We start from the raw sequence: 11522 nt of genomic DNA, 5'->3' as shown, positions 1-11522 counted from the left end.
ACCCGCCCTCCCCGCCTGCCCGGACCGCTCCGCTCGGTTTCTGGCCGTAGCCCCCTTCTCATTTGGGCGCCAGCCCTTCTCCACCCTGGCCTGTCCCGCTTCACCTCCGGTCCTGTGGGCATTAGGTCGGGCTCTCTTCCCCGCCCGGCTGTGCATTTTCATCCTGGCACGTCCCCTGGCTTTGCATCTAAGGGGTGTCTTCTCTCACCCTTCCGCAGCAGCCTCTAGAGCAGCGGTTCTCAACCTTCCTAATGCCGCGGCCCTTTAATACAGTTCCTCATGTTGTGGTGACCCCCAACCATAAAATTATTTTCGTTGCTACTTCATAACTGTAATGTTGCTACTGTTATGAATCGTAATGTAAATATCTGATATGCAGGATGTATTTTCATTGTTACAAACTGAACATAATTAAAGCGTAGTGATTAATCACAAAAACAATATGTAATTATATATGTGTTTTCCGATGGTCTTAGGCGACCCCTGTGAAAGGGTCGTTCGACCCCCAAAGGGGTCGCGACCCACAGGTTGAGAACCGCTGCTCTAGAGTCTAGGGTCCCTTGGCCCCCCCCACCCCCAACACACACACACTGCGCCCCTTCGGCCGCGCTGGGGCTGGGAGGGGAGAATTTGTCTAGAGGCGGCTGGAGGAAGGGCCCAGCCCTGCTCACCCCTCGGGTCTCTCCTCCTCCTCCCTCCCCGCTGCGACCCCCAGGACGGAGGGCCTTTCCTAGGACCCTCTCTCCACGGCACATCTGTGGGAGAGGAGGGACGTACATTCGGGAGAGAGTGGGACCTGGGCGTAGGGCTGGGGTGTTAAGTTGGGAGGACAGGCTGTGAATGCAGGCTCCAGCTGTGCAGACTACCCATCCTTTTCTTGGCTCCAAGGAGAAAGGCAAGCCTGGCAGCCATTCCTCTCTGAGGAGGTCTGGGCGAACCCCACCAACCGGCTGCCCAAGCTGCTGAGGGGACGAGGGAACCACTGCCCCCCGCCCCCTGCGGTGTCCTCCCGCCTCAGAGCTGGATCTTACCCCGCCCCGCACCGCAGTGACCTCCCCTTCCTCACTGCAGTGACCTTCTCCTTTCCCCCTGGAAGGGGTGGGGGAATCCCTTCTCCAGCCGGTGGTAGCCGCCTGCTCCTCCCCACCCCCACCCACTGCAGTCACCTCTTTCCCATCCTCCTAGCCTCTGGCCCCTCCCACGATCTCAGGCTCCACCCCTCTAAGCCTCTTACCTTTCTCCTTACTTCCCTTCCACCCAAGGAGATCCCAGCCATCATGTCGATAACGAAGATCTGGGCCCGGGAGATCTTGGACTCCCGTGGAAACCCCACTGTGGAGGTGGATCTCTACACTGCCAGAGGTACTGAGCTGGCCCGGACCGAGCCCGCCCCGACCCCCACCCCGACCCCCACCCGGACCCCTCAGTGCTGGGTTCGCCCTGGCCTGGGAGGGGAAGCTTCCTTGATTCCCAGCAGGGATGGGGTGCTGGGTCAGGCTCTTGGCCTGGATTGTGGGGGTTGGATGCTGTTGTCCAGGGGAGCCAGGATAGGCAGGCCTCCGTGTTCTAGTTTAGTGTATGACACATGCCCTGCCTCTGCATGTTTGTGTATGCACCTGTGTGTGAACATATGAGTGCATAACTTCATTTCTCTGGGTTCCTACTGGTGCATGTGGGAACTCAGTTGGATGGATAAGGAGGCCCTTGCTTGTGTGTGTGTGTGTGTGTGTGTTAGGGAGCAGTGTGTGCATGTGTGTATTACTATTAGGGAGCTGTGTGTATCTCTCTGTGTGTATTAGCAGCAGTGTGTGTATTATTAGGGAGCAGTGTGTATATGTGTGTGTGTATTAGGGAGCAGTGTGTGTGTGTGTGTGTGTGTTAGGGAGTAGTTTTGTATTAGGGAGCTGTGTGTATCTCTCTGTGTGTATTAGCAGCAGTGTGTATATATGTGGGTGTATTAGGGAGCTGTGTGTGTGAGAGAGTGTCTGTGTGTGTATTAGGGAGCAGTGTGTGTGTATTAGGAAGTAGTGTATTAGGGAGCTGTGTGTGTATTAGGAATAGTATGTGTGTATTAGGGAGCAGTGTGTGTGTGTGTGTGTGTGTGTGTGTGTGTGTGTGTTGGGAATAGTGTGTGTGTGTATTAGGGAGCTGTGTGTATATATGTGGGTGTATTAGGGAGCTGTGTGTATGTGTGAGTGTCTGTGTGTATTAGGGAGCAGTGTGTGTGTATTAGGAAGTAGTTGTGTATTAGGGAGCTGTGTGTATCTCTGTGTGTGTATTAAGAATAGTGTGTGTGTATTAGGGAGCAGTGTGTATTGTGTGTGTTAGGAGCAGTGTGTATATATGTGGGTGTATAAGGGAGGTGTGTGTATGTGTGTGTATTAGGGAGCACTGTGGGGAAAGGGCTGGATGTGGCAGGCAGGAGTTTAGAGCTGGAGGCTAAAGGGATCCCTGGTCCCTGGTGTCTTTCTCTCTTCCTCCTCACTCCATGTTCCTCTCCCAGGTCTTTTCAGGGCCGCAGTGCCCAGTGGAGCCTCCACTGGGATTTATGAAGCCCTGGAGCTAAGGGATGGGGACAAACAGCGTTACTTAGGCAAAGGTGAGGCCTTCTCTCTTTCCCAAACTCTCCCACCCCTCAGCTTTATATTCCGACCTTACACCAGTCCCTAAGCCTCTTCTTGCATCCCCCCCTTTCCCTCTGGCCCCTCCTGGCCTGACCCAGCCTGGCCTCTTTGCCTCTTCCCAGGTGTCCTGAAGGCCGTGGACCACATCAACACAACCATTGCACCAGCCCTCATCAGCTCAGTGAGGCTCACTCTTTGCTGGGGATGGCAGGACCAGGGCCCTAGAAGGAATCCTGGGCCAGGGGAGGAGAAGTGGGGGGGAAGGCCCACCCCTTGGGAATCATGGTTACTAAGGGAAGGTGGGAAGATGACCCCTTACTGTCCTCTGCTCCCATGGGGGCTCAAGTCCCCTGATCCAGACAGGCTGCTGTCGCAGGAACCTGGTTGGACCCTGGCTGGATGTGAGCCTGTGTGAAGGGGGGCCCTGTGTCTTAGGGCCCAGCCTCCATTCCGGCCCTGGGTGATGGTGGCTCTGCCTGCAGGGTCTCTCTGTGGTGGAGCAGGAGAAGCTGGACAACCTGATGTTGGAGTTGGATGGGACAGAGAACAAATGTAAGCAGGGGCCGGGAGAAAGTGGGGAGGCCGAGGGTGGGGAGGTGTGGAGCAGAGAGAACTGAAGGGGCCAGCGCTGTGGGAGCTTCCTGAGGATGGACTTTTCATCCTACCCTCAAAATCAGAGCAGGAGAAGATGAGTTTAACTGCAGTTGGTGTGTGTGTGTGTGTGTGTGTGTGTGACATTAGACCATTAGACCGAGGAAGAACTTCTTTGAAGCATAAAGGGGAGGGAGTTGGCATGAGATAGTCTGATCTTGGGGTGGTTAGAAATAGACGCAGCTCTCTGCCCTTTCCTGTCACCTCGTCCCCAACTCCCCCGCTATTTCAGGAGAGAATGGACTAGATGTTGCGCAGAGGAGGGAGGAGGGGGGTCTCCTCTATTGCCTCCTTTGGGAGTATAGGTGGTGTCGGGCTAGAAGAGGAAGGAGACATTTTTGCTTAGTGCCTTCTTCTGTCATCTCCCAGCCAAGTTTGGGGCGAATGCCATCCTGGGTGTGTCCTTGGCCGTGTGTAAGGCAGGGGCAGCCGAGCGGGAATTGCCACTATATCGCCACATTGCTCAGCTGGCTGGGAACTCAGACCTCATCCTGCCTGTGCCGGTGAGCACCCCACCATGCCTGTACCTCTCCCAGGGGTGGGGTCCGGGGGAGCATGAAACCTTGTGAAGACTGATGGGAGGACAGGGAATTGGGGTAGCTAAAGAGAAAGGATGGGGACATGAGACTCAGAGTCTGGGAAGCTGGGGGGGGCGGTGGGATTTGGGATCTTGGGTGGATGCTCCCAGGGGCAGAAAGGAAAATGCTCGGTGACTGTCTGTCCTGTGGCTCCCAGGCCTTCAACGTGATCAATGGTGGCTCCCATGCTGGGAACAAGCTGGCCATGCAGGAGTTTATGATCCTTCCGGTGGGTGCCGAGAGCTTTCGTGATGCCATGCAACTTGGGGCGGAGGTCTACCACACGCTCAAGGGAGTCATCAAGGACAAGTATGGCAAGGATGCCACCAATGTGGGAGATGAAGGCGGCTTTGCCCCCAACATCCTGGAGAACAGTGAGGGTGAGACCAGGATCCCCACTCCCAGCTCTGAGTCTCACTTCATCCTGGGCCATTGGGAAGGGCCACATACTTCACCACATCCTGAGGAGTATGGGTGGTGGTCCTTGACTCCTGCTAGCTCCAGAGGGCCTGCCAAATTCACATGCAGGCCGGGAAGAGCAGTCCTCACCTGCCCAGCCAGGTTCCTTAGCGACTATAAGTTCTCACCGAGCCCCTGGAAGTGCTGGAAGGTGGTCTAGGGCCAAATTCACATGCAGGCCGGGAAGAGCAGTCCTCACTTGCCCAGCCAGGTTCCTTAGCGACTATAAGTTTTCACCGGAGCCCCTGGAAGTGCTGGAAGGTGGTCTAGATCTCCTGTGGGATCCATGCCAGCCTTTAACTCCATAGGGTTCTCAGTTTGATGAGATATACCAAACTCTACGTAACCTATTCTAAATCTATCCCACTCTCACCCCAACTTCGTAGGCCTTGAGGATCTCTAACTTTTTCTGCCCTGGGAGAAACTGTATAGTGAATAGAAACAAAACCCAAAACTGGTAGTGGCTAAGAGTTAAGGTTCTGAGGCCAAAACTGCCTGCCTTTGAACCTTGACTTGAAGACTTACTGGCTGGCGATCTTTCTTACTTATTTTGTCCATGCTTTGTCTTTAAAAAAAATATTTTTATTGATTTCAGAGAGGAAGGGAGAGGGATAGAGAGAAACATTAATGATGAGAGAATCATTGATCAGCTGCCTCCTGCATGCCCCCTATTGGGGATCCAGCTGGCAACCTGGGCACGTGCCCAGACCTGGAATGGAACCTAGGTCGACGCTCAACCACTGAGCAACACCGGCCAGGCCATGCTCTGTCTTTCTTATCTGTAACAGGGGAACACTAATAACAGTATCTACTTCATAGCATCGTCGTGAGGATTAAATGAGATCATATATGTAAAGTGCACAGTTAGCCCTCAATAAATGATAGCTATTTAAAAAACACTGTTATTAACCGAAGGCATCCTCTGCCTTCCTGGGAGGTGGCCTGCTCTTCCCAGACCTGGGGATAACCCTGACCAGAACCTTAGCCAGACTCCTCCGTAGCAAGTGCTCTACCACAGCCCCTAATTTCTTCCTCTCTCTCCTTCCTCCTTGTCTGCCCTTCCTGCTAATAATCTCGCTGTGTTTCATCCCCAGCCTTGGAGCTGGTGAAGGAAGCCATTGACAAGGCTGGCTACACGGAAAAAATTGTCATTGGCATGGATGTCGCTGCCTCAGAGTTTTATCGTGATGGCAAATATGACTTGGATTTCAAGTCTCCTGCTGACCCTTCCCGATACATCACTGGGGACCAGCTGGGGTCCCTCTACCAGGACTTTGTCAGGGACTATCCTGGTGAGAGCAAGGCTGGGTATGGAAGAGAGTGCAGGGGGCGGGCAGCAGGACCTTATGGGATGCCACCTCAGGTGCCAGGTGCAGGTATCCTAAGAAGAGACTGAGAACCAGGGATGGGGTGAAGTCTCCTGCAGAGCCTGGGCTTTGTATGGAGTCAATGTGCAGGTCCCTATGATGAATTTGTTCCATCTGCTTCAGCTCCTGATTAAAGTCATGTGCTCGGAAGCTTCTGGGGTCATGGGGAAGGCTTTGGAAGAAACCAGGGATGGTGAGGTGACTGGATCTGGCAGGGAACCAGCCATTTCAGTGTTTTTGATTGATAAAATTGTGGATGCTGAATGGAGCTGGAAGTGATGTGAGAATAGAAGGCTGATGAGGAACTGAATTATCCTTCAGTTCTACCAGAGCTTTAGATATAAATTGCAGAATGAAGGATTTTGATTAGTAATGAGGAAGGGCTTCCTGGTAGTGAAAATGTGAACATGCAGATAGGTTGTGAGAAAGATTCGGAACCCTTGTGTTTTGAAAGTTTATGAATGAATCAAGGTAAGACTCAGTTAGGGCAGGCTTATTGGGGGATGGGGGAAGCCAGGAGGAGCAGCTCAGTTAGCCAGGGGATCTGGCTATTTCAGGGAATCAAAGTGTGTGTGTGGGGGTTCCTGCCTGGTGCAGAGCCCCAGAGAAGATCAACAGCCCCTTCACCCCTCTCCCTCAGTGGTCTCCATTGAGGACCCCTTTGACCAGGATGACTGGGCTGCCTGGTCGAAGTTCACGGCCAATGTAGGGATACAGATTGTGGGTGATGACCTGACAGTGACCAACCCAAAGCGTATCGAGCGGGCACTGGAAGAAAAGGCCTGCAACTGCCTGCTGCTCAAGGTCAACCAGATCGGTTCAGTCACTGAAGCTATCCAAGCGTGAGTGCCTCCTGGTTCTCTCCTGCTCAGCCCGTTTCTCAGGACCCCTCTTGCAAGGGCTCTACGCCCAATCCTGCCCACAGATGCTGAAGAAAGCAGGGGACCTAGAGTCACCTTCATAGCCCTCAGTTCTGCTCCCTCCGGGTTCCGAACAGATTCTCTGCTTCCTTCCCAGACAGCTTCCCTCCATATGTTTCTTAACATAAACCAATGTTGGGGCTGGGAAGAGTGCCCAGTGTGAGGGGCTGGGGGTCAATGCTGGTGTGTGGATACAGGTGCAAGCTGGCCCAGGAGAACGGCTGGGGGGTCATGGTGAGTCATCGCTCAGGGGAGACTGAGGACACCTTCATCGCAGACCTGGTGGTGGGGCTGTGCACAGGCCAGGTGAGTGCAAGGGAGATCTTTGTGCAATTGGTGGGTTCTAGGCTCAGGTGGGTCTCTCCTTCCAGGTGTTTGGGGGTGTCGGAGGAATTTCAAGGGAGTGAACGTTTCCTTTAAAGAAATGAAGGGGCAGCCACTGAGCCGCCCATCTTTCCTGATGTTTCAGATCAAGACTGGTGCCCCGTGCCGCTCTGAGCGTCTGGCTAAGTACAACCAGCTCATGAGGTGAGGGAACCTGGGGGATGGGAGCCCAGGGCTCAAGGTTAGAAGCTCTGTTTGCCCACCGTTCCATATCCAGAGAAGAGTTCTGAAGGACGGGTTGACTAGTGGCCTGATGGATGGATCCCACAGGTCACGTGGGAGAGCCAGAGAAGGCCCACACTTGGGCCAGGGCACAGGAGCGGGTGGTGTGAGGGGCTAGGAGACTGAGGACCTCCTGCTCCCCTGACGTTTCCTTTCTGGCTCATTTCTCTCAGAATTGAGGAAGAGCTGGGAGACGAAGCTCGCTTTGCCGGACACAATTTCCGCAATCCCAGCGTGCTGTGATCCCTCTACTCTCCTGGAGACTGGGACCCCCTCCACCCTCCTGGAACCCCTTCCTGTCCTGCTCTGTGATATTTCACCCCAGACACCCCAGCTGACCTGCCCCACGGCTCCTGGGCTTGTCCCACCCCTGCTGTCTCTACTCTCCCCCTCTGGGTTCCACACTCTTCACTTCTCCTCCCTTCCTTTTCTCTCTCCTCAAAGACTGGCCACAGGACTGAGGATTATAAGGGGGTCCGTGGAAGAATGATCAGGGTCTGTGACGGGAGCATCAGGGTTGGCTGCTGAGGTGTTCAGGGAGGGGCCCTGGGTCACTTGTGCTTTGCACCTGTTCCATGTGTTTTCCACGTTGCAGATGAGCCAGGCACTGCATGGTGCTGAGGTGGAGGGAGGTGCTGGCTGCTGGGCATGCCTGCCCTAAGGTTTTAGTGTGTTATTATTTATTTATTTATTTATTTATTTTTCACTCATCCTGTTGATGATTCATTTCCTCATGACTCCAGGGCCAAAAACTGGCCTGACTGGAGGGTACTATGTATTTCATATGGCTATAGATTCTGAGATGGTCTGGGATGGAAGTCTTGCTGGAATGCTGAAGGGAACAGAAAAAGGCCTTGCTGGCAGTTCCTTTGTGTGTAGCAACCCTTCACTGAAGCCTGGCTGGGGCCAGAGATGGGGCTGTGCACCTGGGGACTCTTCCCCGGAACTCTCTTCCCAGCCCTACCTTCCCTGTTCTTTCTCCAGCTGCCCCAGAGCAAGGTCTTGCTCCCACCATGCCATGTTCCACAGTTCCCACCACCTCTGACATTGAAATGAGCACCACCATTAAAGTCTGAATCACAGTGCATTATTGTGTCCGAGGAGTCTGACTGTAGTTCATATGAGGGGAGAGAAGATGGTGAAACTGGATAGCAGAGCTGGGGAGGGCACAAGAGGAGGAAGACAAATAGAACAAATATGGCCAAGATGATGACATTGCCTACCCCACCCCACCAGGTGAGGGCCACGCTGCCCCTGCCTTCTCAGCAGCAAGCTTGGCCCCAAGATCCAGGTGAATGAGCAGTTCCTAATCTGGTGCAGGAATTCTTCAAATCACCAAAAATGTGTGTATGTGCATTTTGAAGGAGAGGTGGCCACAGTGTTTTCAGATTCCCAAAGAGCCTTGACCAGAGAAGGGATAAATCTGTGAACTAGAGCAGCTCCCATACTGGGCCTCTCCAAACCCCAATCCTGGCTGCTTTGGGGATGGAACAGCATTGCATGGCCACCACTCCCTGCAAGGTGGGGAACCAGGAGGGAAGCCTGGTACCAGGGGCTGAGGGAAAAGGCCTCCAGTAAACTGGAGATTCAGCTCCCCACAGCTGGGTCAGCCTGCAAGTAGGGTGCCAGTGTGTGGCTGAAGATACACTACAACTCTTCAGCTCCTGTGGAGCCCCAGCACTGAGATGGGAACCCAGGAACCACCCAGGGGGAGAACCCCCTCAGTGCTTTGAACACTAGGGGCTGTGGAAAGCTGTGGCCACTAGAGGGAGGCAAGGTTCCGCAGGACACGGTACAGCCCGGCTAAAGGTAGGTGGGAGGGATTTCAAGGTTGTTCCCTCTGTGGGCCTCCCACTCCGTTTCCGAGTTCTGGTCCTGGGATCCCTCTGCCATCCCGCCCAGCTCCAGGACAAGAAGATCCCAGTTCTGCATGGGCAGAACCCATTTCCCGGCCCTGTCCTTCCTGTGTCGCTGACACGTCCTCCATTTGAGTTCAAAGAACTTGCACCCTCTCCTCAGTGCCTCTTCATTTCAGTGCGGGCATCTCATCTTTCCCTTCTCTCCTGAGTCTCCTGGCGCCTTTTCTGTTTCCCTTGGGGCACACTACACTTTCCGTTGGGCCTCTTGGTTTTCCCTGGGGTGCGTTAGACTCATTTTTCCTTAGTAACTCCTGGACTAACCAGGCCTATTCTGGTTGGAGCCACATTGTCTAACCTCTGCCCCCTTTCTCCCTCCTTACTAAGTCACCTTCTCTGCAGCCATGCCCCCCCCCCCAGGTACTGGGTAGATTGAGTTACAGCTGGCTCTGCCTGGGTTTCCCAGGCCCTTCTCTCCACTTTCCCTTTGTGCCGTTGCCTGGAGACCAGTGGGTCCTGGGGGGCTGGGGGTTGAGAGGGAGCTGGGGTGAGGGGTGGTGGTGGTGGTGGTGTGTGTGTGATGCTCCTGAAGCTGAACTGTCAGCCTGGCCCTCAGGTAGGGGAGGATTTGGAGGGTGGAGGCCCTGGCTTTTCTCCGACTCTCCCCCATCTCTGTTCCTACCGATGCTTAAGTTTTTCTTTTAGGCTTAGATGTGTCACCATCCTCATTCACCCCTTAGTGGTTGAAAAAACGAGAGAGAGCTCAGCCTGGAAGGGAATTGGAAAAGGCCTCGGCCAGGATCCAGTGGGAGACTAAACTGAGAGGTGCAGAGAGAGAGGAAATGCAATAGGGAGGGGGAGGAGGGAGGAGGAGGAGGAGGAGTCTTGGAGCAAAGTTGGGAGGTGGGGAGGAGCAGGAGCTATTCTAGGGTACTGGGAGGGGGGCAGGCGGCTGGGGGGTGGGGGAAGTTGGCCTTGGCTCTTGAAGGCCCTGAGGAATAAGGAAGGTGGGCCCGGTGGTAAAGTGTCAACCAATTTAAGAGACAAAAGGGTGGTGTGATTCTCTCCTGGGCCAAGGAAACCTCTTGTTCAGGGTCCCCAGTGCTTTAGAATCCGGTTGGAGCTTTTGGGTATTCCTAGAACTTGGCTGAGCCCGGCCCAAGGAAATATAAGGCAAAATCTACTGAGCTGATACAGAGCCAACCTCCTTCCCAGAAGGCTGGCGGGATCCTGCCGTTCAGGGCCCACCCTTGGCCTCTAGCTGTCCTGGCCTCACACATACCCTACCCCCACCCCAAATCTGGAGAGCTGTTGAGGGCTCCCAATCCAGACTCCAGCCCCAGCTCTTCCTGTTTCCCAGCCTGCCTCCCTCCCATTCTCTGGCAATCTCAGCTGCCAAAATCCAACCAGTGTCTTGGTGTCCTTTGTCCTGGGAGATGTTGCTGCTTGGTGTGGGGCAGGGAGCCAGCCCAGAAGAAGACACTGGTGGTGGGCTCTGGGGTGCTGCAGGCCTCGAGGCTGAAGACGGGAAGGCTGGCAGTGCGGAGGCTGCCTGGAGAACAGTGTGGGAGAAGGAAGAGCCGCCCGCCTGTGGCGGGGGTTGTCTCCACATTAGAATGATTGGGATTAGGGAACCGGGGCACCTAGGGATTTGGCTCAGTTTGGAGACTAATCCCTACCCCATCCCTTCCCTGGGGCCCAAAGTCCCAGTGATGACTTCAAAGGAGACACCACTAGACAGAGGGCGAGGATGGTGGCCCACTCCTCCGAATTAATCTCTTCCCTACACCAGAGCTGCCCTCCCCGTTCCTATCATTTCCTTCTCCTTTCCCTTCCACTGTCTTCTGCATCACTGACCTTCCCTCTTCCATACCCGCCACCAAAGGCCTTGTTTATCTCACCTGCCCTTCCAATCCTCATGCCTCTCCATTCTATCTACCTGGTCTTGCCAACCCAAATCCTCAGCTCTCCTGGAAACCCTCCACCCCCGGACCCAGCCATCCCTGTGGTCCACCCTCCTTTCCCACCCAGCACCCCAGCACCCCTAGAAAACGCGCCTGGCCCCGCCTCCGTCATCGCTAAGGTTTCTCATGCATTCCTTTCTCCGAGCTGACATCTCTGAACTTGTCTCTCCATCACCCACAAATTCTTGTTTCCTATTCTTTTCCCAACACCAGTCACCCCCAAACTCTGCTCTCTTCCAGAAACCCCGTCCTCCTACGTGTCTCCCATTCCTTCCATTTCTTCCCCACCTTATGGCCCCAAACTTCCATCCCATTCTCGCACGATCGCCTCCCCAACCTCCCCCCCATGTCTGCCACAGACGCCTCCCCCCAGCTTCTTTCTTCTCGTCACACCCTCCCCGGCCCGAAGCCCCCGCAGCTCAGCTTCCCGGTCTCCCCGTCACCCCTCTGCCTCCCCACCTCCCGCCCACCTCGGCCACGGCCCCTGGGCGCCCAAA

At 54.7% G+C, this 11522-nt stretch overlaps 1 protein-coding gene across 1 annotated transcript; it reads left to right on the top strand.

Moving 5' to 3' along the window:
• Positions 1 to 688: 688 nt before the first annotated feature.
• On the top strand, positions 689 to 8292 carry ENO2 (enolase 2 (gamma, neuronal)). Its single transcript, XM_005873662.2, has 11 exons — positions 689 to 1362; positions 2504 to 2599; positions 2747 to 2805; positions 3107 to 3176; positions 3645 to 3778; positions 4011 to 4233; positions 5407 to 5604; positions 6320 to 6521; positions 6797 to 6905; positions 7069 to 7127; positions 7379 to 8292. The coding sequence occupies exons 1-11, from the start codon at positions 1278 to 1280 to the stop codon at positions 7446 to 7448; spliced, it is 1305 nt and encodes a 434-aa protein (XP_005873724.1). The 5' UTR covers positions 689 to 1277; the 3' UTR covers positions 7449 to 8292.
• Positions 8293 to 11522: the final 3230 nt, after the last annotated feature.

Source organism: Myotis brandtii, unplaced genomic scaffold (genome assembly GCF_000412655.1).
Source record: "Myotis brandtii unplaced genomic scaffold, ASM41265v1 scaffold417, whole genome shotgun sequence".
Lineage (NCBI taxonomy): Eukaryota > Metazoa > Chordata > Mammalia > Chiroptera > Vespertilionidae > Myotis > Myotis brandtii.
This window is presented reverse-complemented; position numbering and strand designations above follow the sequence as displayed.